The 26969-nt window shown below is 48.7% G+C and overlaps 2 protein-coding genes and 1 non-coding gene across 7 annotated transcripts; 1 reads left to right on the forward strand and 2 right to left on the reverse strand.

Annotated features, from left to right (window-relative positions):
* Positions 1-385: 385 nt before the first annotated feature.
* Positions 386-7957, reverse strand: LOC102922255 (vacuolar protein sorting-associated protein 52 homolog). Of its 2 annotated transcripts, XM_076557260.1 has the most exons (18): positions 7808-7957; positions 7620-7695; positions 7382-7449; positions 6995-7170; positions 6351-6501; positions 5554-5699; positions 5329-5461; positions 5162-5219; positions 4527-4660; positions 4024-4179; positions 3474-3592; positions 2907-3030; positions 2631-2726; positions 2439-2546; positions 2215-2280; positions 1471-1582; positions 1141-1259; positions 386-989 (listed from the first exon to the last, which is right to left on the reverse strand). In XM_076557260.1, the coding sequence occupies exons 1-18, from the start codon at positions 7940-7942 to the stop codon at positions 843-845; spliced, it is 2124 nt and encodes a 707-aa protein (XP_076413375.1). In that variant the 5' UTR covers positions 7943-7957; the 3' UTR covers positions 386-842. The 2 variants fall into 2 exon arrangements, with proteins under 2 accessions (XP_076413375.1, XP_076413376.1); XM_076557261.1 differs by lacking the exon at positions 7808-7957 and having other exon boundaries at positions 7382-7452; positions 7618-7690.
* LOC121824927 (U6 spliceosomal RNA) lies at positions 5942-6052 on the reverse strand. Its single transcript, XR_006066922.2, has one exon. It is a non-coding gene; the product is annotated as a U6 spliceosomal RNA (small nuclear RNA).
* A 13467-nt stretch (positions 7958-21424) lies between the features above and the next one.
* On the forward strand, positions 21425-25478 carry LOC102906108 (H-2 class I histocompatibility antigen, Q9 alpha chain-like). 4 transcript variants are annotated; one of them, XM_076557321.1, is made up of 8 exons: positions 21425-21508; positions 21711-21980; positions 22206-22481; positions 24005-24280; positions 24408-24512; positions 24689-24721; positions 24871-24918; positions 25056-25478. In XM_076557321.1, exons 1-8 carry the CDS (start codon positions 21445-21447, stop codon positions 25058-25060), a joined length of 1077 nt encoding a protein of 358 aa, XP_076413436.1. In that variant the 5' UTR covers positions 21425-21444; the 3' UTR covers positions 25061-25478. The 4 variants fall into 4 exon arrangements, 3 of the variants coding, with proteins under 3 accessions (XP_076413436.1, XP_076413437.1, XP_076413438.1); XM_076557322.1 differs by lacking the exon at positions 24871-24918 and having other exon boundaries at positions 25056-25185; XM_076557323.1 differs by lacking the exons at positions 24005-24280; positions 24408-24512.
* The last annotated feature ends 1491 nt before the right edge of the window (positions 25479-26969 follow it).

Here is a 26969-nt window from a genome sequence, read left to right on the forward strand (position 1 = left end):
GTGCGAGCAGCAGGAAATATTAGATAGAAGGATTTATAGCGGAGAATGTTGCGGAGATAAACAGATAGAAAATAAAGGATAGCCTCGAGAGGGCCTGGAACCTATTCCAACGGGCCCCGACTGTCTCTGGTCCAGGGTTTTTATAGAGACGCCAAGGGGTGGAGCAAAAGACCTCCTCCCCCAGCACAGCCAAGTGCAGACCATCTCAGACACCTGCACTCAGGCCCGTGGTTCTGATCATCCTCTATTCGGACCTGCTGGGTAAAGCCACGAGGAACCCCAGAACGGGCTCCCACACTCATGCCCCCCAGGCTGGGAACCGGAGAGTCTAGAGGAAATAAATGATGGAGAACTTGAAGGCATCAGGACAAAGGAAGGGACGCTGTCACAGTACATTAAGTGCTTATTATTGCCTACAGACAGACAGACAGACAGCCTGAATGCCAGCCAGGAGGTGATGGGTTAGTGTTCAAGTGGAGACCGCAGACAACCAAGCTACAAGAGAGGGAAGGCCGCCTCCACTGCCCTGTCCTAAGATTGAGAGTCGATCAGAGACTGAGGTGTGGGAGCTTTCACAGGTGTGGACGCACAGGGGAGGAGGCGACAGGGACAGGAATGATAACGTCCCCTCCACGTCCAGGGAGGAGCAGACTTGCACACACTCTGCTGAGGCAGAATCCTGCAGCAGAGGCGGTGAGGAGTGTGGGAGCCTGAGAGACAACAGGAAGGGGAAGGGGACCCAGGGGACGGAGTGTGACATGCAGAGCCCGTGGGAGCCGCCAGGTCCCAGTGTCAGTGTGTGACATTCAGAGCGCATGGGAGCCGCCACCCCGGGGACCGAGTCAGAAGTTGGGCTTGTGTTTCTTGAGCTCCACCATGAGGTGATGAATGTTGATGAGCTCCGCCCTGGCCGGCAGCGCCCGGAGCTGCGGCTGTGCCAGCACCCGGTGGAAGCGATGGTAGAGCTGGATCAGCTGGGTCAGCGCCCCCTGCACAGAGGGGAGTCGGGGGTCAGACAGACCGGGGCAGGACGGTCAGAGCTTCACAGCTCAGACACAGCTGGTCGCTGACCTTCCCAGAGGAAAGAGCGAGAAAACACCCAAGCGTGGGACACGGGCAAAGGGCTGGGGTGGCAGGCACCTGGATGATGCTGGTTCCATTTCGGAAGTTGGTGAAACTCCGCATGACATCCTGACTCAGAGACTCCACGGAGGCCTTCCAGGAACTCCCAAAGCCACGGATCAGCTGAGTGACTCGGGCTGCCACAGGAGGACAGAGAGTGTCAGAGAGCGACCAGGCCTGGGGACCATCCACCCAGGCAAGGTCTGCCCGGGGCACAGCCATGCTCACCATCAAGCCGGGCTTCCCTGCTACCCCCCAGCCAGGTCTTCCCTGCTGTGCCACCTGTAAGCTGCCACCTCACTGTCCTTTCCAGTCACCTCCCCACGGTCCCTGACAACAGCCTCATACCTTCTTCCCCTCGAAGTCGGTCGGCCTGTCCTCGCTCAATCAAACCTTCAGCCTCCTTCACAAATGCCACCAGACCCCCAAAGGGGGGAGACAGCAGCTCTTCAATGAATTCCTAGAAAGACGTGCCAGTCGGAACAGAGTCAGGAGTCCAGGGGACAAAGGACCCCAGCCTGGACTGGGACGACTAGGAGGTGACGCTCCACAGAGCAGCCGGCCTCCGTGAGCTTCCACTTTTAGGTGGTGGTCTGACAAGGTGTAGAGGAAGACCCAAGGATTGTCTCTTCCAAAACCAAGAGCCGATGAGCTGGCTCAGGGGGAAGAGCTGGCCACTGGACCCAGAACACAAAGTGGAGAAGCAAGAGAGGAGCCCAGTCCTGAAGTTGTCCTGACTCCATGTGCTTCAAGACATGTGCTGCACACGTGCTCACACATACATGTAGACACACACATGGACACACATACACACATACACACAGACACACAGACACACACACACACATAGACACACACACACACACACACACACACACATACACACACTAATAATCCTGTGCAGAGCAGAACTGATTGTTTTGACATGTGCACACACATACATACACAGTTATAGTTTTATTTTGCTGTTAAGTTATTAACATCATAGAAAAATTAAGTGAACCAGACGAGCAACAAGGCAGTGAGTCGTAATGGCTGCACACTGAGGTCAGCCCAGCAGCACCAGGTCTCCCTGCCACGCCCAGGCCCTACCTGTGTGCGAGCATTGAGCAGCTGCTGGAAGCTCTCCACCTCCTTGCTGTCCTCAGCTGCCCGCTCCTGAGGAAGACACCAGGAGGAGGAACTTGGGAGCTGCCTCAGGCCAGCACCCCCACCCCCATCCAGTCACCCCACCCTGCAGACACTGCCAGAATCAGGGCTCAGGCACTGAACTGTGAGGCTGACAGCCCTGGGGACCCCCGGGGGAGCAGCCTTACCATCAGCACACCCAGCATCATGTCGTAGTTGTTGATCAGAAACACAAGCTGCTCCTTCCTGGAGGAGAATTCCGCAGCCACTCGAAGGACAAAATTCTCCACCTCCACCTGCACAAGCCACACACAGGCAGGAAGGAGAAAGCCAGATCACAGGCCCCGCCCCCTGAGGGAAGTCTGTCCTGCCAGCCCCACCTGTAACTGTCCCAGCAGCTGCAGGGTGCGCTCATTGGGGATGGTCTGGTTGATGCTCACAAGCGCAGAGGAGAACTCAGCATAGCGGCGTGTGATCTAGGAGCAGGTGGGAAGACTCCCATCAGCCTGCCTGGCAGACACAACCTCCCAGCTGTCTCTGCAACTCCTGTCCCCAGTCCCTCCCTCCTCCTGCAGTGACCACCACACCACTGAGGGTGACCACCCCACCACTGAGTGTGGCCACAAGATCCCCTTGTGACCCTCACCAGCCCTCACATAGTGGGGCCGAGTGTCCAGGCCCCCAAGGCGCTGGGGGTCGGTGCTGCGGACACTCTGGACATTCATCTCCAGGATCAGCTCAAAGCGAGGCCACAGCAAGGCAAGCACCTGCTCCCAGTACCTGCGGGCTTAATCAGAATCACAGGTCAGCTGGCTGGGGGGCGGGCAGGCCGGGGGAGTGCAGCGCTTCAGGGGAATGGTGAGTGTGTGTGTGTGTGTGTGTGTGTGTGTGTGTGTGTGTGTGTGTGTGTGTGTGTATGCGCGTGTGGCCGATGCTGCCTCTGGGACACACACAGGAGGGGGAAGGATATCAGGTGAGGAAGAGTCAGGGTCAGGATGGAGTTGTCTGTGTAAGATAAAAGGCTGGAGCTTGGCCAGGCGGTGGTGGCGCACGCCTTTAATCCCAGCACTCAGAAGGCAGAGCCAGGTGGATATCTGTGAGTTTGAGGCCAGCCTGGTCTACAGAGCAAGATCTAGGCACCAAAACTACACAAAGAAACCCTGTCTCGAGGAAAAAAAAAAAAAGCTGAAGCCTTTAGGCACCCAGGCCCAGGGCTCGGTGACCTGTCCAGGGCAGGGACATCCCTCTTGGCTGCGATGTTGTGGAATCGGAGAACGATGTGGATACAGAGGAAAACAGCAATGGCGTCGTAGCAGTCGGCCAGGTAGGACTCCAGGTGTTTCTGTGGCACAGCAACAGGCAGGCAATGGAATGTCAGTTTGCTGTTTGGGTGGCTGTGAGCAAGCGGATGGACATTTCTACGGGACAAGGCCCTGGCTAGGGAGACCCCTCCTTCCCTGTCCACAGGCCCCTCCAGGGGCCCTGACTTGCTCACAGGCCTCCACTCTGTAAGTTCCTCACAGCGGAAGCCAGGGCTGAGCTTGGGATGGAGGCAAAGGGCCAGGATTTAGAGGTGTTGCTCTCTGCTGTGGAAAAGCAGAGGAAGTAACAGGATCCCCGAGTTCTGAGGGCTCCCTAGGGGGTCATGTTGTGAGATAAAAGGTTTACACTCTGTAGAAAGGGACACCCCTGATTTCAATACTGCCGCTGTGATCCCATTGGCTGTGGATGAGCCCTGAGAATGGAGGGTAAAAGACAGAATCCGGGGCTTACCAGAGTCATGGCGAGTGTGGGGCCCATGACAGCATGGAACAGGTCATGAGCAGCTGGGCCAGATACAACAAAGAATTCACAGATGAAAAGATATTCACGGCAGGAATTGTCGAGGAGGGCGTAGTGCTGACTGCGGAAGAGAGCCTCGAACGGATACTATGGGGCAGAGAGAAGGGTGGGGTCGGACGCTGGCCCCGTGGATGTGGGGCCTCAGCACATCTCAGGATACGAGAGCTCAAAAGACCCCACACACCTGACCTCCAGGCTGGAAGGAGCGCCCTGAACAGGCACTGAAGAGGGGCACAGGACACAGGAACGCCCTCCCTCCGGCTGCTGCTGCCCCCACATCCTCTTCAACCCCTGACCATCACCCCATGAGCAGTCTCCCTCTGTGTGCCTCAGTGCATGGCTACTAGCCCCCCACATCACAGCAGGCCAGGGACCCCCAAAGTCCCCACCTGAGGGGATTGAACCCCGACCACAGAGGAGTAGGCTCGTCATACCCTCTGCTCTCCACGCTGGGCAGTGTGGGGCACCAGGATGGGGGCCTCGAGTTCAGTGGGGGAGATGACAGCACCCCGGGTCCCCAGGGTGAAGATGGTGTTCCTGCTTCGGAGGGACGGCTTCGAGAAGAATCGTGACCAGGTCAGAGTCAGGGAAATCACCGAGACCCACCACACCAGGCCCATGGAGCCAAGACCTGAGGGACCCCAGAAGCTAACTATGACCGGGACACCCCTTTCCAGAACCAGGGCCTTGCCTCATCTGACACCTGTAATGGGCGTCAGGGAGTCTACAACCCTCTGGGAGGGGAAGATCTGGCTCTCACATCCTCAAAGGTTCCACCCCACAGAGAGGGTGAAAAGCAGAACCCTTGGGCTGGGGCCAGGCACCCCGCCTGTGAGCTTAGCCTGAGGTTCCTTGATCCAGGATATCTTTCTTTCTTTCTTTTTTTTTTTTTTTTTTTTTTTTTTTTTGGTTTTTCAAGACAGGGCTTCTCTGTGTACTTTTGATGTCTGTCCTGGATCTCGCTCTGTAGACCAGGCTGGCCTGGAACTCACAGAGATCCACCTGTAGCTGCCTCCCGGGGGCTGGGATTAAATGTGTGAGCCCCCACTGCCCAGCTGATCCAGGATATCTTTCTTTGCTGTGTCTTCCACACCCATTAGATCGTCTTTCTCGGCAACTTCCTCGTACTAGAGAAAATAACAGAGAGCTGAACCATGGCTCCTCACCACCAGCGGGTGGGGAGCTCCACCCCTCCTCCAAGCCACTATTAGGGGCACCTCTCCCTGCCTGGCTCACCTGCACTTTCATGAGCCGCCCCAGGTAGGAGCGGAAATAAGACAGGTAGATCTTGCTCAGCGTCTCCACGTATTCATCCCTGATCTCCTTGGCTGTTGCTCGCTCGTTGCCCAACAGGAACTGATAGAAAAACCTGGAAGGGCCAGGGCGAGTCAGACCCCTGGACGTCCATGCTGGCTGCTGAGAAGCTCACAAGCCACCCTGCCCCTGTCCCGGGGTGGAGACCTGTACTTCAGCAGGGCTGTCTGGGGGATCTGATAGTTGGTCATGGGCTTTCTGAACGAATAAATCTTCTGGAGGATGAACTCGTGGATCTTTGTCACTGCATAGATGTGGGGGACAAACAGGCCATGAAGTTGCGGGCTTTTACCCTGTGGAGAAAGTTCGGAGATCACAGACGTGAAGGTAAAGGTAATGGAGAGAATACTTTGGTTGTTTTATGTTTTGTTGGTTGAGTCAGGGTCTCTCTGAGTAGCCCTGGCTGGTCTGGAACTCACCCTTTAGTTCACTCTGTAGAACTCACAGAGGTCCCCCTGCCTCTGCCTCCCGAGTGCAGGGTAAAATCGCTTACCACCAGGCCCTGCCTTATGTTTTCAGGATGTTTTTCTTTTTTTTAAGTATGGAATGCTTTATGAATTTTCATGTCATCCCTTACACAGAGGCCATGCTAATCTTCTCTGTACTGTTCTAATTTTAGTTTCTATGCTGTTGGTTTTTGAGACAGGGTCTCATGTATCACAGGATGGCCCCAAACTCCCTTCATAGCAGAGAATGACTCTGAAATTTCCGATCTTTCATCTGCCACTTCCTGAGTGCTGGGACAGCAGACAAGGGCCACCACGCCAATGTCTGCAGGGCTGGGGAGGGAACCCAGGGCTCTGTGAACGCTAAGCAAACACTCTACCGACTGAGGCACATCTCTAGCCTCCTTAGATTTTCAGGGGAATGAGAGGGCCAACATGCACCGCCCGGAGGGAAGCAGTGGGGGTCATGGGAAGTGACCCTAGGGGTCCACTCCCCACCTTGACCCGGAGCCGGTCCAGCACGCCTCTGACATCTGCACAGGCAGCTGTGCCTCTGGCCTCCTGCTCCCTGACTGCGGCTGCCTTGGCGTCCAGCTCCTGCAGCTGCTCCAGGATCCTGGCCTCTGTCACTGGAGCTTCCAGAATTGCTCTGAGGAGCAGGGGGGACAGGGTGATCAGAAGGGACCCTCACCAGTCCTGAAACACCCGAACCACACCCCTCACCGCTCATGTCTTTCCTACCTTTCTCCATGATCTCATACCCTCATTATATGCACCAAGTTTTCAACCCCTGAGCCCCGCCCCCCACAGGTCCCCACTATACACCTGACCTTGGATCACTCCTAACCTATGTCCTATCCTGTGGTGGCTAAAGCGGGTTAGGAGTTATTAATCCATCCGTTAATTTCTAGAATGCACTTCTTTTTTTTTAAACAAAATCCCACTCTGCAGTCCAAGCTGGTGACTTGCAGCAATCCTCCTGTCTGGACCTCCCGAGCCTGAGATTACAGGCATGAGCCAGCACACCTGGTTTCTAGACTGCACCTCACAAACCTCAGCCTAGACCCGTGTTGTAAACTGGGTAGGTAACCCAGCCCAACCACCTGCTCTGGACAGTATGACCCTCCCAGCCAGCAACTCACGTGACCAGAGTGGAGGGCACCACTAGGCCATCTACAAGTTCCCCAAGTCTCCCCCGAACTGCCTGTCGGTTACGAAGTCGGATGTTCATGGCTCCTGACTGCTCCTGCAGGGTCCGGATCTCAGAGCTGATGGAGCTGAGGTCACTCTGAAAAGCTCCCAACATCTGCTCCATGCGCTACAGGGAGGGCAGAAATCACTGTGGGCATGCACAGGGTTGACGGAGACAAGTGTGCCACCAAGTGTCTGGGTGAATACCCCAGTCAACAGCCCAGGAGGGTGGGAGATCTCATTGCCCAAGGGACACAAACTACTAACAACAACTAAACCAGGAGCAGAGGGCATGACGGGTCTGAGCTTGTCAGGGGCCACAGCCGAGGGCCACTGACCTCCAGGACAGCATCGCAGGCTGTGATCTGATTGTGCAGAGACGCTATGTTCTCACTCTCTTGGATGTCTGACCCACAAAAGTCAAGGGCTTCACGGTGAACAAGGAGCTCTGCAGACGAGCAGCACCTCCTCCTGAATTCTCCCCAAAGTGACAAAAACCCGAGAGATGCCATTCCATTCAGCTATCTGCATCACACCTCCCCGAACCCCATGTGGCTCCCCTCTGCTGGAAGATACAGTCCCGGATCGATTTCTGCTCAATCTGCTGCAGCTCCAGCTCCACCTGCTTCGAATAGTGTCGCAGATCCACACCCTGGGGAAATGACCATGAGAAGTCAGGACGAAGTCACAGGCAGGCCAGAGGGGACACCAAGGTGACATTCGAGGGGAAGGTGAGGGCAGATGGGCATAGGGGAGAGCCTCACCATTCTGAGAGCCTCCTTCACCAGTTCATCCTCCAGATTTGCCTGGATGTGAACTGGAAAGAGACATTTATTGGATGCCCCAATGTTAGAGGGGAACTTTGGGTGACTGTCCAGGCGGCCTGGTGTCCCTCTCATTAGGTAAAATTTCACCCTTCTGGGGTCTTTGATGGAGTTGAAGACTAAATAGTTATAATTATAGTTTTCCTTAGTTATAATAGAAAGTAAATTAGATACAAAACTTTAGACTCTCTAAGATAAGATAGATAATTAAGTACTTTCTCTAATTTGCCAAATGCAAATGGATTAGATAGTGTAATTCTTAATAACTGTTTTTATTGTATATAATCTTACTATATTAAAGTTAAAACCTTTTTTAATTAGACAAAAGGGGGGAATGCTGTGGAATAATCTGTAATTATTTGTCACTCAAATTGGTTTAATAAAATGCTGACTGGCCAGTAGCCATGCAGGAAATAGAAGCAGGGTGACCAAATGAAGGATGATGGGAAGGTGAAGGGTGGAGTCAGGAGTCACCAGCCAGATGCAGAGGGAGCAGGAGATGAATGTGCCACAGTAATAAAGGTACCACTATGTGACAGAGTATAGATAAGGCATATGGGTTAACTTAAAATGTAAGAGTTAGCTAGTAACAAGCCTGAGCTACTGACTGAGCCTCTATAATTCACATCCAGCCTCTGAGTCAGTTATTTGGGGCCAGGCAGTCGAGTCAGGAAAAGCACCATTTGAACCATTCCATTTTCCTAACAGGCCAGCTGCTTCAGGATGGTGGAGAACATGGTAAATTAGTAGATTCCATGATCATGGGCCAACTCTCCCACTTCTCTGGCTGTGAAGTGAGTTTTTGGTCAGAAGGAATACTGTGTAGAATACCATGGCAGTGGAAAAGGCATGCTCTAAGTCCATGGATGGTGGTTTTGGCAGAAGCATTATGTGTATGAATGGCAAGTCCATAACCAGAATAAGTGTCCACTCCAGTAAATGCAAAGTGTTGTCCTTTCCACGGAGGAAGTGGTCCATGGGGTTGTGGAATCTCTGTGCATCTAAGGAAAGCAGCTGTGTCCCGTCATGTGTATCAGGGGTATCCCTGTAAGGAGGCCCAGAGAGGCCATTGTGTGAAGGAATGGTACCCATGGATACCTCTCATGGACAGGTGCTAAAACTCTGTGGAACCAGCCTGAGAGAGAAGTGTGTTGCAGTCAACAGAGCTGAAAGGAGTTGGAGATCTGAAGAGTGTTTTGACATCAGAGATGGAGGTGCAGATTTGGAGTTTGCCACCTGGTTTTTGGTCTTGCTTTGGCCCAGTATTTCCTCACTATGCTTCCTTTCTCCCTTTTGGACTGGTAATGTATTTCCTGTGACATTGTGTGATTGAAGTATGTGATCTGCCTTTTTATTTTCATTTTACAAGGAATTGCAGTCAAGAGATTACCATGAGTCACAGAAGAGACTTTGAACTTTGGACTTTTAGACAGTGTTGAGACTGTTACAGACTATGGTGACTTTTGAAGTCGAACTGAATGCATTTTGCATTATGATATTACTACAAGGCTATGTGGGCCTAGGAGTAAAATGTGGTGGTGTGAATAAAAATGACCCCACAGACTCATATATTTGGATCCTTGGTCATCAGGGAATGGCACTGCTTAAGGAAGATGAGGAGGTGTGGAGTCAGTGTGGCCTTGTTCAAGGACATGTGTCACTGGTGGTGGACTTTGATTTTCAAAAGCCCAAGCCAGGGTTAGTGGCTCTCACTCTTCCTGCTGCCTGAGGATCTGGATGTATAACTCCCAGCAAAATCTCCAGAACCATGTCTGCCTGCATGTTGCCAAGTTCTTCATCATGATGATAATGGACTAAACCTCTGAAACTGTGGGAAAACCCCAAATAAATTCTCTCCTTTACAAGATTTGCCATGTTCATGGTGTCTCTTTGCAGCAATATAACACTGACTAAGACAGCTTCTTATTTATTTCATACCTGGAAACGTCAAGATTAATCCAGCACCAAAAGTCCATGTGAATCATGCCACCATAAAATTAACTTTGCCTGTGCTGAACATTATAGTAACTATGATCACCTTGTCTTTAGCAATTCCATGCTGCCATTTAGACCCTGATATCTTTGGACCCAAGTAAACTCATTCCCTTTAATTCATCCAACTGAGCAGCAGCATCTCAGCCCTAAGATCTGTCTCAAGGAAAAGGGTGACAACAAGACTCTGGAAAAGTGCTGGTGCCCCCTCACCATTTTGTGTCTTTAGGATCAGTGAAGAGCAGGTTGTTGATGTAACCAACTGTCTTATTAAATAAGAAACACAGAAGAATGTAAAAGAGAAAGCCAAGAGATCAGAGCTCAGTGCTAAAATCTCACCCTTCCTCCTGCGGTGGTCCTAGCTTCCCAAAAGAGAGCTATTTCCTGTGTGTCTGTCTTTTCATAGTATTTTGTTCTGCCTTCTCATTGGTTGTAAACCAAACACGTGACTGCCTCATCACTGTCTGTATGTACAGCCCTCTAGGTCTTAAAGGCGTATGTCTCCAATGCTGGCTGTATCCCTGAACACAGAGAGATCTATGGGATTAAAGGCATGGGCCGCCACCATCGCCTCCACCACCACGATCTGTCTATGGCTCTAATAGCTCTGACCCCTGGACAACTTTATTTATTAACATACATAAAACCACATTTCAGTACAATTAGAATACCACCACAGCAGGTCTTTTGGGCCGTCCCCTGGTATAGTAGTAGTTTTTACACAGTACATCCACTCTAGCATTGCAATTTTCCTGAGTCTTAGAATCCCTTCATCAACACTAAGCCAAGGGATATCAGGCATCTGCAAGTCCTTATCAGTAAGCCATCTTTTGACAAATGCTTCAGCCAACCATTCAATCTTTTGACACCTTTATAAACTGTGGGAGCTTCCATATTCAATCTAGAATCTGCACTTAGAGGGCCCATATCAATAAACTCAGTCTGACCCAGTTTTAATGTTCCTTCCATCATTATCCCACACCCTAAAATCCATGCCCACACATATTCCCCAGACTTCTGCTTGAATGAATTTGCAAACTCATTAAACTCTTTAGCAGTGTAGCGCCCTCCTTAGGCACTAAGCTTCTCCCTTCTCCCTTCCCCAAAGATCCTGCTCTGCCTGCAGTCTGGTGAAGGTCTAGAGGCAACTGTTGGTGGGATCTGAGGGAAATCAGGATTGTCTTGCCTGGTATTTCCTTCAGAGAAAGTCACCACTGGTTTAACACACAATGAAAGATTCATTTGTTCAGTCAAAGATGTATTCAGACGGTGGGGCTGAGGTTAAAGAGACTACTTTCTCAGGTGTGATTAAAGCCTGAGAATCTGAGGGGTCAAACTTCTCAGCTTCAGTAGGGTCCTGCCGCACATCCGAATCCCAAGTTACAAGATCTCATTCTTTGCCAATTAATGCCCTTACTTTAACAGCTGAACTCTTCATGGCTAGGACTTGAATTTTCACTGTCATTCAGCCAACCTTATAGTGAGGGCTTCTGTTTGATTTTCTGCAATGTGAGCTCTGTAGCTGTGGAGAGAAGATTCTCTTCCAGGTCACACTTAGAAACCTCTAGACTGTTTATTCCCATCTGGAGCATGTCTATTTTATCACTGTTAACTGTTGTCATTCACTGTAATCTGAGTGTCTTACTGTAGAAGTAACCATCTTATTAAATAAGAAATACAGAGCCAATGCAAAGATGAAAGCCCAACAGGTTAGAGCTAAGAGGCTTACCCTTCACTGCTGTAACTATCCTCTTTAGCCAAGAGACCTACTTCCTGTGTGTTTGTCTTTATATAGACTTCATGTTCTGCCTTCTCATTGGTTGTAAACCCAACCACATGACTGCCTTGTCACTGCCTGTCTGTACAGACTTCCAGGTCTTCTATGGTTGGTATTGAGATTAACAGAGTGTGTCTCTATACTGTCTGTATCCTTGAACACACAGAGATCCGTCTAGCTCTGCCTCCCAAGAGCTGGGATTAAAGGTGTGCACCACCACCCAGCTTCTGCAATGGCTTGCTATTAGCTCTGACCCCCAGGCAATGTTATTTATTAACATACAAATAAAATCACATTTCAGTACAAATAAAATATCACCATATCTTAGCTTGAGTTTTTATTGCTGAGAAGAGACACCATGGCCATGGCAACTCATGTAAGCAAACATTTAATTGAGGTGGCTCCCTTACAGTTTTGGAGGTTCAGTCCATTATCATGGTGGGAAGCATGGCAGCATGCATGCAGATGTGGTGCTTGAGGTGAGAGTCCTACATCTTGCAGGCAATGGGAAGTTGACTATCACACGAAGGAAGCTTGAGCAAGAGAGACCTCAAGTCCTGCCCCAGAGTGACATGCTTCTTCCAAAAAGTTACCCTCCTAATAGTGTCGCTCCCTTTGGGGACATTTTATTTCACACCACTACAGTGAGATACTAGAAGTTGGTAGATTTTATCATAGAGCTCATTCCTTTCCTCAGTCAATTTATCCACAGATGCTAAGAGCAACAGACCAACATCATCATTTTCCTTATTTTTCTACAAAATGTTAAGAGTTTTATACAGAGTAAACAAGCCCATGGTGGCCCACAATTGATGGGTCGGAATAATCAAAGGCATATGTCTCCTTAAGTATAAGAAATAGTTCACACCATTGGTTTTCAGTGCTTTTCCAGCTTCCAAGAGACACATCAGCAACTGGAATAGCTTTGGGAGCTGTAGGTGTTTGCAAATTGGAAAGTCTATTCCAGATAATAAAAAGATTCATCCTTATATTTCTGTTGCTCTAGAACTACTTTTTATAAAAATCTGTATTTCTCAGGGTTCTCTAGATTAACAGAACTGATTGAATTAATCTCTCTTTACCTATCTATCTATCTATCTATCTATCTATCTATCTATCTATCTATCTATCTATCTATGATATGTTAGAATGAATGATTTGTATGCTGTGGTCCAGCTAATCCAACAATGGCTGGCTATGAACAGAAAGTCCAAGAATTCAGTAGCTGTTCAGTCCACTAGGCTGGAGTCTCATCTGGTCTTCAGTATATGATAAATCCTGAAGAAGTAGCCTCTGAGACCCGTGAATGAATGGACTTGCTAGTAAGAGCAAGAGCAAGCAGGCTTACAGAGCAAGTTTCCTTCTTCCATGTCCTGGAATAGACTGCCAGCAGAAGGCATGGCCCAGACTAGAGGTGGGTCTTTCCACCCTCAATCAGGATTAAAGATTGTTGTCTTCTAGTGTAGTGGCTCATGCTTTTAATCCCAATACTTGCGAGGAGGAGACAGACTGATTTCCGAGTTTGAGGCCACCTGGTCTATAAAGCAAGTTCCAAGACAGCCAAAGCTATTCACACAGAGAAACCCTGCCTGGAAACACACACACACACACACACACACACACACACACACACACACACACACACACACACACAAATGTTGTTGCCAAGATCCAGGTCAGAAGTTGATCTTCCCACTTCAAATTAAGTAAAAATCCCTCACAGGTGTGCCCTCTGATTTGGGGTTTTCCTTAATTCTAGAAATTGTCAAGTTGACAACCAACAATAGACATCACAGTCTGTGTCAGAGTTCTGGAAACTTCCCTGGTTCCAGGCTTTGCAGCCTCCTTTGGTTTCCATGGCTCTGCCTCCTCCCTAAAAGAAAACAAGGTGCTTTCTTCCCACAGGTGGGAAAGGATGGAGAGTTCCATTGGCTCTAAGTTTGATGAGGGCAGGGCAGCCTGAGACCTGAGACCCTTGGAGCAGAGTGGACAGGAGGAATGGGGCAGCTCAGCCAGCATGGGTCCCCTTAGCCTTATTCCCTGAGGGCTCAGACCCAGTCCTGTTTTCTTTCTTCATCATGTTGAAATAGTGCCCTAGACACAAACACTTCTCTTTCTGATTAAAAAGTGAGACCCTGAGGGGTCTAATGTAGGAGGGAAGATGGGGAAGGGGAGATCACTAGCTCAGGAACTCTCCTGATGTTGGGGACGTCCTGGTCTGTTACACGTTACCATTTAAGTAACTCAAATTTTTCTTGTTCAGTGGCAATTAAAAACTAACACACGGCTCAAGTGCAAAGATGAGCACATACAGTGTGCTCTTCCTGGAACGAGGCTGTGACCCACTGTGCACAGTAGGTCTGTAAAATGAAATCTTTTTGTATTTTTAACTTTATGCTGTTTTGAACATTTGCATTTCAGCACAGCCTATTTCAGTCTTCAGTCCCTGTCCTGTTCCAGAGCTGGAAGAATGTTGGCAGAACAGCCCTGTGCCCTCAGCCCCTGGGACTCACACTCTAGTTTAGGAGAGGGAGAGGGAGCCAGTGGAGTATTTTTCAAAATGGATTTTTTAACATTTATTTTTATTGGATGTATTTGTTCTTTTGATTATGAGTATGTAGGTGCACCAGGCACTGGATCCCCTGGAACTGGAGTCACACATGGTAGTGGAGCATCATGTGGTGGTATTGTGTTCCCCAAAATACTGTGCACCCTATCTTATCTGGGGTCAGAGAACAGAACAACCACTAGATACAGAGGCCAGAAAATGATGGCACACACTCCTTTAATCCTAGCATTCCAGAGGCAGAGATCTGCCTGGATCTCTGTGAGTTCAAGGCCGCACTAGAAAAAACCAGGCATGGTGACAAGACCTTTAATCCCAGGAAGTAATGGCAGGAAGGTATATAAGGCATGAGGACCAGGAACTAGGCTGTTTAAGCTTTTAGACTTTTGAGCAGCAGTTCAGCTGAGATCCATTTGGATGAGGTCTCAGAGGCTTCCAGTCTGAGGAAACAGGATCAGCTGTGGAATTGGCGAGGTGAGGAAGCTGTGGCTTGTTCTGCTTCTCTGATCTTCCAGCTTTAACCCAATACCTGGCTCCGGGTTTGATTTTATTAAGAAGAACTTTTAAGATTCATGTTACACTCTGCAACACCAACAGGTGCTCTTAACCCCTGAGCCATCTCTCCAGCCCCATTGGAGATTTCACAGAAGGACACCACACAGCCTGGCTCACAGCAAGATGGCTGACAAGATGGCTGACCACAGAGAGAAACTGGATTAAAAGGAAGAGACAGTGTTAGTGCAGAGCTGAGAAGTGAGGGCTGCTGGTACTGATGGGGTGAGGACTGAAGAAGAAGGGCAGGAGGTGACAGAAGCAAAAGGGAGATCCTAACACAGTGGGGTCCTCATGTTTGAGGGTCAGATCACAATGGACACATCTGCAGAACCCTGCAGGGCATCTTACATCTGCACTGAATGCTGTGGTGGTTTGAATGAGAATGGCCAGGCTCAGAGGTTTGGATACTTCAGTTCCAGTTGGTGGAACTGTTTGGGAAGGATCAGGAGGTGTGGCCTTGTGGGAGGAGGTGTGTCACTGAGGTTGGACATAGAGGTTTTAAGAGACCCCCACTATCCCCAGTGTCTCTGACACTTTCTTATGGATCAAGATGTGAGCTCTCATCTGTTCCTGTCACCACACCTTTCCTCTGTCATCATGGACTTAAATCCTCTTAAACCTTAGGCCCAAATTAAACACTTCTCGTCTTATAAATTGCCTTGATCATGCTGTCTTATCACAGACACAGAAAAGTAACTAAGGGCATGTATGGTGGCCCACACCTTTAATCCCAGCATGTGGGATGCACAGGCAATTGGATCTCTGTGAGTTCAATGCCAGCCTGGTCTATATAGTGAATTACAATGCAATCAGAGTTGTGGAGACAGACTGTATCTCAAAAAACAAAACAAAAAACAAAACAAACAAAAAAACACCAGTGTAATCATAATTTTTTGTCACACCAGCCAGCTCCCAAATGTGATGACATATTGTGTAGCCCAATAAAGCTTCCCTGGAAATCAGAGCCAAAGCCAGTCACTAAATTAGACAAAGAGGTGGCAGTGGTGGCACACACCTTTAATCTTATCACTCTGGAGGAAGTGTCCTCATCCCAATGGCTCTCAGCTGAACTACTGCTCAAAAGCCTGAAGCTTAACCAGGCCAAATGCTTAACCAGCCAAATGCCTCTAGTTTCTGGTCCTCACGCCTTATATATCTTTCTACTTTCTACCACCACTCCCTGGGATTAAAGGCTGGCTTTCTGGGATTAAAGGTGTGTGTCACCATGCTTGGCTATTTCCAATGTGGCCTTGAACTCACAGAGATCCAGAGGGATTTCTATCTCTGGAATGCTAGGATTAAAGGTGTGAGTGCCACCATTTTCTAGCCTTTGTATCTAGTGGCTGTCTGTTCTCTGACCCCAGATAAATTTATTAGAGTACACAATATTTTGGGGAACACAATACCACCACATTTCCTCTCTTTTTGTCTAAAATTAAAGAAAGCTTATAACTAATACAAGAAATACTATCCAATAAGTATATACAATATATACAGCCAAAAATTACATTAATGATATCTAGTCCATTAACATTTGACAGACTCAGATAAAAACTCCATTATATATATTAACAATGTCCAGTCCAGTAACATCTGAAACTCAGACCAAAAAATTTTCATTACTTATCTTATTTAAAACAAGTAGTTCCTTTTTAAAAGTAGATTCCATAATCTCCCTTTTTATCTTATCATATCCATATTTTCTTTTTTCTTTTCATAATAGATTCATTAGTCTACCTTTTGTCATTTTTATATCTTCCCCTTTTTCTTCAGTGTAGATTCAGTGATCTACCTATTTATCCTATTATTTCTTTATCTTTTTTCTCAGAGTAGATTCGATGATCTATCTCATATCTATATTCTCTTTTTCTTTTTGCTTTCTGGGGGTGAAAATATCTTTAGGGACTCTTGAAAAGAAAATTTCTGGGTTAATCGTCAAGTCCTGTATCATTTGTCCAGTCTCTGCATAATAGGAAAGTTCAGGGCTAGTTTCAAGTCCTTGTTTGAGTAGTCTGTCAGGCTGGATCATCTCAGCTAGTCCTCTTGGATCTCTGTGAGTTCAAGGCCACACTGAGCTACATGAGAGAAACAGAACCAGGCAGTGGTGACACACGCCTTTAATCCCAGGAAGTAATATGGCAGGACACAGAAAGGTACATAAGGTGTGAGGAAACAGGAACTCACTCTCTTTAGACTGAGGATTTTGTAGAGATAAGAATTTGTGGTTGGCTTGTTCTGCTTCTCTGATCTTTCAGCTTTTACCCCAGTTTCTGGCTCCAGGTTTTCTATTAATAAGAACTTTTAAGATTCGTGTTATGGGCGGTGGTGGTGCACACCTTTAATTGCAGCACTCGGGAGGCATTGTCAGGTGGATCTCTGTGAGTTTGAGGCCAGCCTGGGCTACCAATTGAGTTCCAGGAAAGTCGCAAAGCTACACAGAGAAACCCTGCCTCGAAAAACCAAAAAAAAAAAAAAAAATCATGTTACACCCAAATAATCACAAAGGGACTTATCATTAATTATCAATGCTTGGCCAATATCTTAGGTTTATTTCAAACTATCTCCATACCTTAAATTAACCCATATTTATTTTCTACCCATGTGGTTCAGTACCCTTCCTCAGTATGGCATATTCATCTTGCTTCTCTCAGCATCTCCTGGCAACTCTGCCCTTCCTCTTCCCAGCATTCTCTCTGCCCCCAAAATCCTGTCTAGCTATTGACCATTTAGTGCTTTTGTTTTGTTTTCTTTGTTTGTCAAGACAGGGTTTCTCTGTGTAGCTTTGGAGCCTGTCCTGGAACTTGTTCTGTAGACCAGGCTGGCCTCGAACTCACAGAAATTCACCTGCCTCTGCCTCCTGAGTGCTGGGATTAAAGGTGTGCACCACTATTGAACTCTCCACAGGTTCCTGCCTTGGGGCGATTTCTACCAGGGTCCAGAACAGAAGCTACAAGAAGCTAGGATTCTGATCTAAGGGATATCCAATGACTCTAAGCACACAGAGTTCTTTAGTCCATTCGCTTTATTCTTCTCAGTCAATTCTGTCTACACAGCTTCTTTTCTGTTCTCATACTTAGCTCCTCTCTGTCCCTTCTGCTGTTTTCTCATTGTTTATCTTAGTTCTTCCTCATCTTCATTCTCCTCTTTGTTCTTCCCAAGCATATATCTATCCATTCATTAACAACTTGTTAGTAAAAACTACAAAGTAAACTCTCAGGGACAAGTATTCTGAGAAGAGTCACACCTGGCACAGACTTAGTCAGCTCAATTGGTGACTGACAATGGCTGCAGGTTGTAAAGTTCTGGCCATCTCTTAAAGGGACAGCTACACGGATTACAAGGGAAGAAATCAAACCAATGAGAGATGGAAGGAAAAGGCAAAGAATATGTGTGCTATTTTATATGATTAATAATATCCAGACACGGTTAGTCAGTTAACAGCCTTTTTCTGTTAGTCACCTAAATCTCAGGACCTATACGTAATTAGTATACTGAGCCTAAAGTCTTGCATTAAAAACTGGTGTAGAAATAAATACAAAGTGCTAATTGTTACTTGAATCATAGTAGGAGGTGCTGGTGGAGGAAGCTTAGGGCAGCATAGGTGCTGTTGATCTCTTGAAGGGCTAGGATATACCAAGGCCAGACACCTGCACTATCACTCCTAGTTCACTATAATTCTTCTGATGGGTTTTGATTCAACAAAGTCATGTACCTGTAATTGAGCTCAGTGAAAGTTCTGAGGACATGTTGTCTAGCCAATTTTGTCTTGTTAGTGGCTAAGGATGGAGAATAAGACCTCTAAATGTCTACAGTCCACTTGGAACAGTAGATCTAGTGTGAAGCATATTTTAGTATGTTTCCATTCATAAATATTGTACCGTTAAATAAGAAACCATCTTCTAGACTATCCACAATTATGTGTGCTCATAAGATTGAGATGCAATCGTGAGATTACATATACACATAACATTGAAATGCATGGTAAATGGGGAGAATCAGAGCTGTTGTTGCAAAAGAAGTTTACAACAAGAAACAGCCAGTTCATTCAAAAGCCAGTAATTCTGTAACACCTTGCGTGATGGTTTCCTCTAACAGAACCCTTAGTTCTGATAGGTTGACCTTCTGAACACTAGTTGTCACCTGCTGTATACTCCCAAGGTCTTCTGCTACCAGCATCTCTCAATACACCACTACCACCCTGCTTGTTTAGCTTTTTATCAAACTAATATGAATGACATTTCTTCAGAATGTACAAAAAGATTATTCCACAACATTTCCCCCTTTTTGTCTAAATAAAAAGAAAAGTTTTAACTCTAACATAATAAAACTATATACAATAAGAACAATTATCATGCCGGGCGGTGGTGGCGCACGCCTTTAATCCCAGCACTCGGGAGGCAGAGGCAGGCGGATCTCCGTGAGTTCGAGGCCAGCCTGGTCTCCAAAGTGAGTTCCAGGAAAGGCGCAAAGCTACACAGAGAAACCCTGTCTCGAAAAACTAAAAAAAAAAAAAAAAAAAAAAAAGAACAATTATCATGTAAGAATTACATTTACAATGTCCACTCCTTTGGTATTTGACATATTAGGTGAAATACTTCATTATTTATTCTATCTTGATGAGTCCAAAGTTCTGTACCTAATTTATCTTTTATCATAACTAAAGAAAATTGCAACTATAACTATCTAGTCTTCAACTCCATCAAAGACCCCAGAAGGATATGATATTACCTGAGTAAACAGGAAGTACAGTGCAAGCTACTTCCAACCCTATAGAAATGACAAACATCTGGCTGCTTAGGCTCCCCAAGGTTCCTCTTCAAATTTGGGACATCCATCTTTAGCCTACAGGTCTAGAATATCTGACAGATTTTTCAGTGAATTTTGAGGACTGTCTCAACTTATCTTGGCAAAGTCCAACAGTCTTCTTTCTTTGTGTTCTGCTTGTCCAGTTTGTACAGCACACTGTCAGCAATCAATACAAGAACAGTTTCTTGCCAAAATGGCTAGTTTTGTCACATTGAAAGCAAACTCTACATAAAGTTTTATTTATTTATTATTTTTAGTTCAAAGTTTGTCTTTCAGACATTTATTTATTTGTGTATGAGTTTATTTATAGACAGGGTCTCCTGTAGTTTAGGCTAGCCTTGAACTTAGTGTGTAGTTGAGGCTGACCTTGAACTCCTGCACTTTTTGTCTCCAAGTCCCAAGTGCTGAGATTACAGGTCTGTCCTGCTTAACCGGCTTTGAACTGTTTTCCAATGAGTACCCTGTTTCTTTGGTCCCAGCATTAGTTACTTTCCTGTGTTGTGATAAAGTACACCTACAAAAATAACTCCAGGAAGAAAGGGTTTCTTTTGGTTTATAATTCTGGAGGACGCACATCATGGTGGGGGTGGGAAGAGGTAGGGAAGCTGCTGGTGACATTGTATCTGAAGTCAGGAAGCAGAGCGAGGATGAATGCTTGAGCTCCTCTCTGTCTCTCTCTCTTTTTCTCTCCAATACTGGGGATTGAACCCAAGGACTCGCACTTGATAAGGAAACACTGCACTACTTAGCTACACCATGGAGTTTTTCAATGCCCATCATCTTCTCCGAAGTGAATTGATGCTGCCAGGAGCAGATGAGTCTCAATGTCATGAAAAAACGCTATGTTATTAAAACATTTTAAATGCCATATTCTGCAGATCTTTGAAGTGTTTGAAGACTATCTATCTAAAATATATTTATGTATGATCTTGAAAATATACCTAACATGACTGTAAGTTTGATAGTTATAGGTGACTATTAACCTGTATTTATTATCTTAAATAACTTTCAAACACAAAACTTTACATAACCTTTTAAAATGAGCTGCGTAGGTACAATACGTTAGACAAGAATACAAATATATATACAATATAACAAAAATAACCTTAAATTAACAATTAACAGTTGGCTCCTGAGTTCCTCAGGCCTGTCCAGTGGGGACATTGGGCAGAGGTAATTCTCATGGCAGAGGTACTCACTGGGGATTCAATGTTTCTTCCCTGTTCAGTAGTGCACAGAAAACTAAATTTATAATTTTTTTATCCTGTGGATTTTGAGTTGATGCCTTCAAATCCCAGCCACACATAACTGAAGTAGAAAGTGAAAGCAGAGGAGAGTGGGATTCCAGCACAGAGAGTCACATATAACACACAGTGTGTCAAAAGTGCTTGACCAGAGCTGTGAAAACTCCAGTCACCTCCCGATGCAGGTGTCCACGGCAGCCCCACACCCTCACCAGGACTCCGACAGCACCTGTTTCCGTGAACATTCATTTCAAGTGCTGTGTGTATTTTATCTGGGAACTTCGTGCTCTTAGGTTTCATCCTGACTAACCTGAGGAGACAGTTGTCCTCACACAGGTCAGAGACACCATGACAAACATCGCTCTGTCCCGCAGCACAGGATTCAGCAAAGTCTCAGTCCCCAGGCGGTGAGGTCTGGGGTGGAAGCCCAGGGCTGGGGATCCCCAGGTCCCCAGTTTCACTTCTCCAGCTCCTGACCTGTGTCGGGTCCTTCTGCCCGGACACTGATGACAACTGTCCTGTTCTCACCCGCATTGGGTGCCGAGATCCCGGAGAACCAATCAGCGTCGCCGCGGTCACGGGTTATAAAGTCCACGCAGCCCGCGGAACTCGGACACCCCAGATCCGAGATGGGGCGATGGCTCCGCGAACGCTGCTCCTGCTGCTGGCGGCCGCCCTGGCCCCGACCCGGACCCGCGCGGGTGAGTTCGGGGTCGGGAGGGAAACGACTCTGCGGGGAGGGCGGGGGCGGCCCCGGGGAAGCCGCGTCCCCGTGTCGCCCAGCCAGACCCTCCCGCCCTTCTCCACCGCGTCCCGAGCCCCGCGCCCTGCTCCCCTCCCGGCCCGCGCACCCGCCCGGGGTCCCGGGAGGAGGGTTGGGGTCTCACCGCGCGCCGCCCCCAGGCTCGCACTCGCTGCGGTATTTCCACACCATCGTGTCCCGGCCCGGCCTCGGGGAGCCCCGGTTCATCTCTGTCGTCTACGTGGACGACACGCAGTTCGTGCGCTTCGACAGTGACGCGGAGACTCCGAGGATGGAGCCGCGGGCGCCGTGGGTGGAGCGGGAGGGGCCGGAGTATTGGGAGGAGCAGACGCGGATCGCAAAGGGCACCGAGCAGACTTTCCGAGTGAACCTGAGGACCCTGCTCGGCTACTACAACCAGAGCGAGGGCGGTGAGTGACGCGGGTCGGAGGTCACGACCCCTCGGCGTCCCTACGTCTGGGCCGGAGTCGCCCCGGGTCCCGGGTCCGAGGTTCGGGAGGAGAGTCGGGGACCGGGACCCGGTTTCCCTTTCGGTTTAGCGGAGTCCGCGGGTGGGCGGGGCAACGGGGCGTGGCTGACCACGGGTGGGCGTGGCTGAACGCGGATGTGCAGGGCTGACCGCGGGGTCCCTGCAGGCTCTCACACCATCCAGGTCATGTATGGCTGTGACATGGGGTCGGACGGGCGCCTCCTCCGGGGGTACAATCAGGACGCCTACGACGGCCGCGATTACATCGCCCTGAACGACGACCTGACGACGTGGACGGCGGCGGACACCGCGGCGCAGATCACCCGGCGCAAATGGGAGCAGGGTGGTGTTGCAGAAAGAAGGAGGGCCTACCTGGAGGGCGAGTGCGTGGAGTGGCTGCGCAGATACCTGGAGATCGGGAAGGACACACTGCAGCGCACAGGTGCTGGGCCTCGGGCAGCTCCTCCCTCTGCCCTGGGGCTGGGCTCAGTCCTGGGGAAGAAGAAACCCCTCAGCTGGGGTCATGCCCCTGTCTCAGGGCACACAGTGACCCTGGGTCTCCTGATCCAGCATGGCAGGGACCTCACTGATCCCCAGGCTCAGCCTTCTCCCTGGACAGCTGCAAATCTGTCTCAGAGGAGGGAGAGGAGATCCCGACCTAACCACAGTGGCTCCTGCAGTCTGCAGCCGCTGTCAGCCATGGCCTCTCCAGGCCAGGGTCTCTGCCCACACCAGGGTCTGTGGAAACTGAGTCCTGTCATCTGAGTGTGTCAGCCTTACACGCCAGGACCGGAAGTCTCCTTTACCTGATGGGAGACATGGACGCCCCTACCCTAGGCTGGTTCCACAGTTTCTAGAACTTTCCAAAGATACTTTCTCCCAAATCCCTGTGGCTGAGGTTTGCACCCCTCATACTCCAATTACGTCTATTCCCAGAATGGCCACCTGAGCTCTTATGGTGTGCCCTGGACAAATACTAAATTGTAGGGGGCTTTTTCTTTTTTTTTTTCTTCCTTCATTTTTTTTTTTAAGTTGCATTTTGCTTTTACTCAGTTTTTTTATCCCCCTCACTGGGATGATACTGTTTCTCTCTCTCCCCCTCATTTTATCATCTGTATCAGTCTCCACAGGAGCCAGGGGGAACTGGTAATCTGTATAATTAGACAAGTCAGTGTTTCCTTTACACTAGAAAGGCTCCTGTGAGCTTAGACTGTTTTCTGCCATATTAACATCCAGAGCCCTCCTGCTCTCCCTCAGCCCCAACAGGTCACAGTGTTGTCCCAGTGGCTTAGGAATTGAACTTCCTCAGAGACAGGGTCTTCTGCAGCTCCAGGACAGGAGTGATAGGGACGATCCACACACCCCTGTGAGCACCGCTGTGTCCCAAGGAGTGCTGCCCTGGGCTCCATAGCACACTTCCAGGGGTCCTGGTGACAATACCTTGTATCTTGTCCCCCAGAGGCAGGGCTTGGGAAGTCATTTTCTCTGGCTGAGTGTCAGAGGTTGACCACATTTCTGCTGCACACTTTGGTGATCTCTGTTCACTTGGACAGACAGTTATGCTGGTCAGCAAGAAAGCCACAGTGGTTGTGCCTCAAAGGTGGAAGCTGTAGTTGGTGTCACCCTTCATGTAGGCCTTGTACCTGATTTCTTATTTTGATATGAATTAATAACATATATAAATTATTTTCCTTTCATTCTTTTACCACCTAACTAATGCTATAGAACATCACATGAGGGAGACCATGCTGACCTGCTGGCTCATGTGGATTCCCTCTTCGCTACTGAGTCCCCCCAGGAAAATGTGCAGCTCTGTGATGAGGGGACCAGCTCCACCTGAGGTCACTAGTGTGATGACAGAATTGTCCAAACAGACACAGTTTAGTGTCAGCATTGGTTTAACTTTGTCTTTGCAGATTTAAGTTTATCTTATTAATTGAGGGATTTATTAAATCTTCCACACAGATCCCCCAAAGGCACATGTGACCCATCACCCCACACTGAAAGGAGACGGCACCCTGAGGTGCTGGGCCCTGGGCTTCTACCCTGCTGAGATCTCCATAACCTGGCAGAGGGATGGGGAGGAACAGACTCAGGACACGGAGCTGGTGGAGACCAGACCTTCTGGGGATGGAACCTTCCAGAAGTGGGCATCTCTGGTGGTGCCTTCTGGGGAGGAGCAGAGATACACATGCCATGTGCACCATGAGGGGCTGAAACAACCCCTCACCCTGAGATGGGGTAAGGAGGGTGTGGGTGCAGAGCTGGGGTCAGGGAAAGCTGGAGCCCTCTGAAGACCCTGAAAAGGATCAGGGCTGAGAGCTGGCATCATGACCCCCAACTTCCCCTTCTGTCCTTCGCTTCCCAGAGCCTCCTCAGTCCCCTGTCCACATCTGGGCAATCATTGCTGTTGTTGTAGCTGTGATCATTGGAGCTCTGGGGGCTGTTGTGTGGTGGAGGAGGAGAAACACAGGTAGGAAAGGGCAGGTCTGGTTCTCTCTCAGCCTCTTTTAGAAGTGTGCTCTGCCTCACTATTGGGAAACATCCACATCCCTCATTGCTCCTGTCTCTAACCTGGGTCTGCTGTCAGTTCTGGAAACTTCCTAGGGTCGGGTCTTCCCTGATCTCTCACAGCTTTTCTTCTCACAGGTGGAAAAGGAGGGAACTATACTCCAGCTAAAGGTAAGTGTGGGGAGCGGGATTGTACCTGAGGCCCTTGGGGTGAAGCTGGAGTATTTGGGGAGCTCTGCCAACCCATAATACCTCCTCCAGTGAAATCTTCTAGACGCTATGTTTTCATCTTCCTGTGACTATATATAATTTTTCCCTAGGCAGGGACAATGGCCAGAGCTCTGATGTGTCTCTCCCAGGCTGTGAAGGTGACACTCTGGGGACTGATTTGGGGAGGGAAAGTGGACATGATTGGGGTTCAGGGACTCCCAGAATCCCCTCTGAGTGAGTGGTGGGTTGTTGGGATGTTGTCTTCACAGTGACTGTTCATATCTCTTGTTTGTAGCGTGAAGACAGCTGCCTGTCCTGACAGTGACAGAGATGTGCTCAGGTCTCTCCTGTGACGTCCTGAGCCCCTCAGTTCACTCTCAGCAACAGTGTCTGATGTTCCCTGTGACCCTGTGGGCTCAATGTGAAGAACTGGGGAGCCCAGGCCACCCTGCACACCAGGACCCTGTCCCTACACTGCCTGTGTTCCCTTCCACAGCCAACCTTCCTGGTGCAGCAGACAGGAGGGGACATCTCCATCCTGTCACCTCCATGCTGCCCTGAGCTGTAGCCCCTGACTCCCCACTGAAAATAATAACCTGAATGTGAACTTGGTTGTTCACATCCTTGATCTGACAGGTGGATTGATGAATAAATTAAATGATTGAAATACTTAGAGCTTGTGGAGGAAATAAATGGCAGCATGGAGAACCTTCCAGAATCTGTGTTCATTGTGCTGTGTGTATCTGGTGGACAAGATGAGGCTGTGGGAGCTGAGTGTGAACAGCACTGTGCCCAGGTGGAGCTCAGTCCATTGTTGGCTGTGACATGGTCACTCCTCAGCTCTGTCACCTCCTGGCTCTGTTCTCTTCATCACTTGAACCACATGCTGAGAGTCTGTGATCACAGGGACACTGGGATGGCAGAGCCTTGTCCTGTCCCCATGATTGTGAACAGCCAGGGCTGCTGTGACAGGTCAGCCTGGGCTCTGACCTGGCCATGGCTCTTCACCCTGTCTTCTCTGTTTATTTCTTGTCTTTTTAGTTTGTATGGAGGACTAGGCCTGTTCTTGTCCCTGTAAGTGGTCCCTGCCTCTTTATCCCCTGGGGTCCCTGAGTGGCAGCATTAAGAGGTGTTTGTCCATCCTTGTCCCATCAAGGCCCAACTAAGCCTCTACACTCAGGAGACTGTGGGCTGAGAAGATGAACTTCAGTCTCCTGGGCTTCTGCCTCCTTCCAGGCCCCTCCCTGAGGTTCTCTCCTTCTTCCCATCATTCAGAATCTAACCCAGGTTGTAGGATGGGCAGAGAGGAGGGATCCACAGGGTCTCATCTCAGTCTGTCCTGTTGGAGCTGGGTTCTGCCCAAGGTCCCCTCTCCCTCCCTGGCTCTGGGAATCCTGGTGCTGCCCCCCAGTGGTGACTCAGGGATTTACAGGCTGAGTCTATTGTAGAACTAAGTTTATTTAAAAGGAATGCTTGCCTTCTTGTGGGTGGGAGTCAGGGTTGGGAGGAGGAGGAGGAGGAGGCAGGATGGGTGGGCAGAGGGAAAAGGGGGATCTTTGGTGTTAAAATGAATGAAAAAAATTTTTAATAAAGAAAATAAAAGACATAATCCAGGGACTGCAGAGATGGCTGAGGGGTTGAGAGCACTTGCTGCTCCTGCAGAGGACCCGGGTTCAAATCCCAGCACCCACACCATAGCTCACACCGTCCATAATGCATACCTCCTGTTCCATGGCTTCCACTGCCCCTGTGGACACCAGATAGGCACATGGTACAAACACATACAGCCAAGAAAAACACTCATAGACATAAAATTAACAAACCTCTTATAAAATAGATTGTGAGAACACCAGCAATCGAAATTACTTCACCCCTGCTCATGTTCCAGCCCCTGCAGTTTTTTCTTCTAGGTTTGTGACCTCAAGTCAGGAGTCCAGGAGTTTAGCTGAGATGTTTGAATACCAAGAAGGTGACAATCTCTGTCATGATGTAGCCATCTTTGTCTTGTGAGGGATGGTGACTTCCAGTGCCTGGGACCCAGCAAACATTCATACTCAATAAATGTTTGATGAATGAATAAAAAAATAAATAAGATTATGGATCAAAGACAGAAAGGCAGGTGGAGAGGGAGGGAGGGCTTTGCTGAGGGGAAGCTCAGGTGACTCTGACCTCAGTGTGAGGGGACCTGGTGATGCACTGACACACCAGC

Source organism: Peromyscus maniculatus, chromosome 21 (assembly GCF_049852395.1).
Source record: "Peromyscus maniculatus bairdii isolate BWxNUB_F1_BW_parent chromosome 21, HU_Pman_BW_mat_3.1, whole genome shotgun sequence".
Classification (NCBI taxonomy): Eukaryota; Metazoa; Chordata; class Mammalia; order Rodentia; family Cricetidae; genus Peromyscus; species Peromyscus maniculatus.

Bases quoted from the DNA above. Each gene is read 5' to 3' on its own strand.
- LOC102922255 (XM_076557260.1), bottom strand. From the start codon at position 7,942: ATGAGAGGGACACCAGGCCGCCTGGACAGTCACCCAAAGTTCCCCTCT. The intron at 7,696-7,807 runs GTGAGGCTCTCC...TCATTTCCCCAG, and splicing joins TGAAGGAGGCTCTCAGAATG to GGTGTGGATCTGCGACACTA. The intron at 2,727-2,906 runs GTGAGGGCTGGT...ACCTGCTCCTAG, and splicing joins TGGACACTCGGCCCCACTAT to ATCACACGCCGCTATGCTGA.
- LOC102906108 (XM_076557321.1), top strand. From the start codon at position 21,445: ATGGCTCCGCGAACGCTGCTCCTGCTGCTGGCGGCCGCCCTGGCCCCG. The intron at 21,981-22,205 runs GTGAGTGACGCG...GGGTCCCTGCAG, and splicing joins CTACAACCAGAGCGAGGGCG to GCTCTCACACCATCCAGGTC. The intron at 22,482-24,004 runs GTGCTGGGCCTC...TCTTCCACACAG, and splicing joins GGACACACTGCAGCGCACAG to ATCCCCCAAAGGCACATGTG.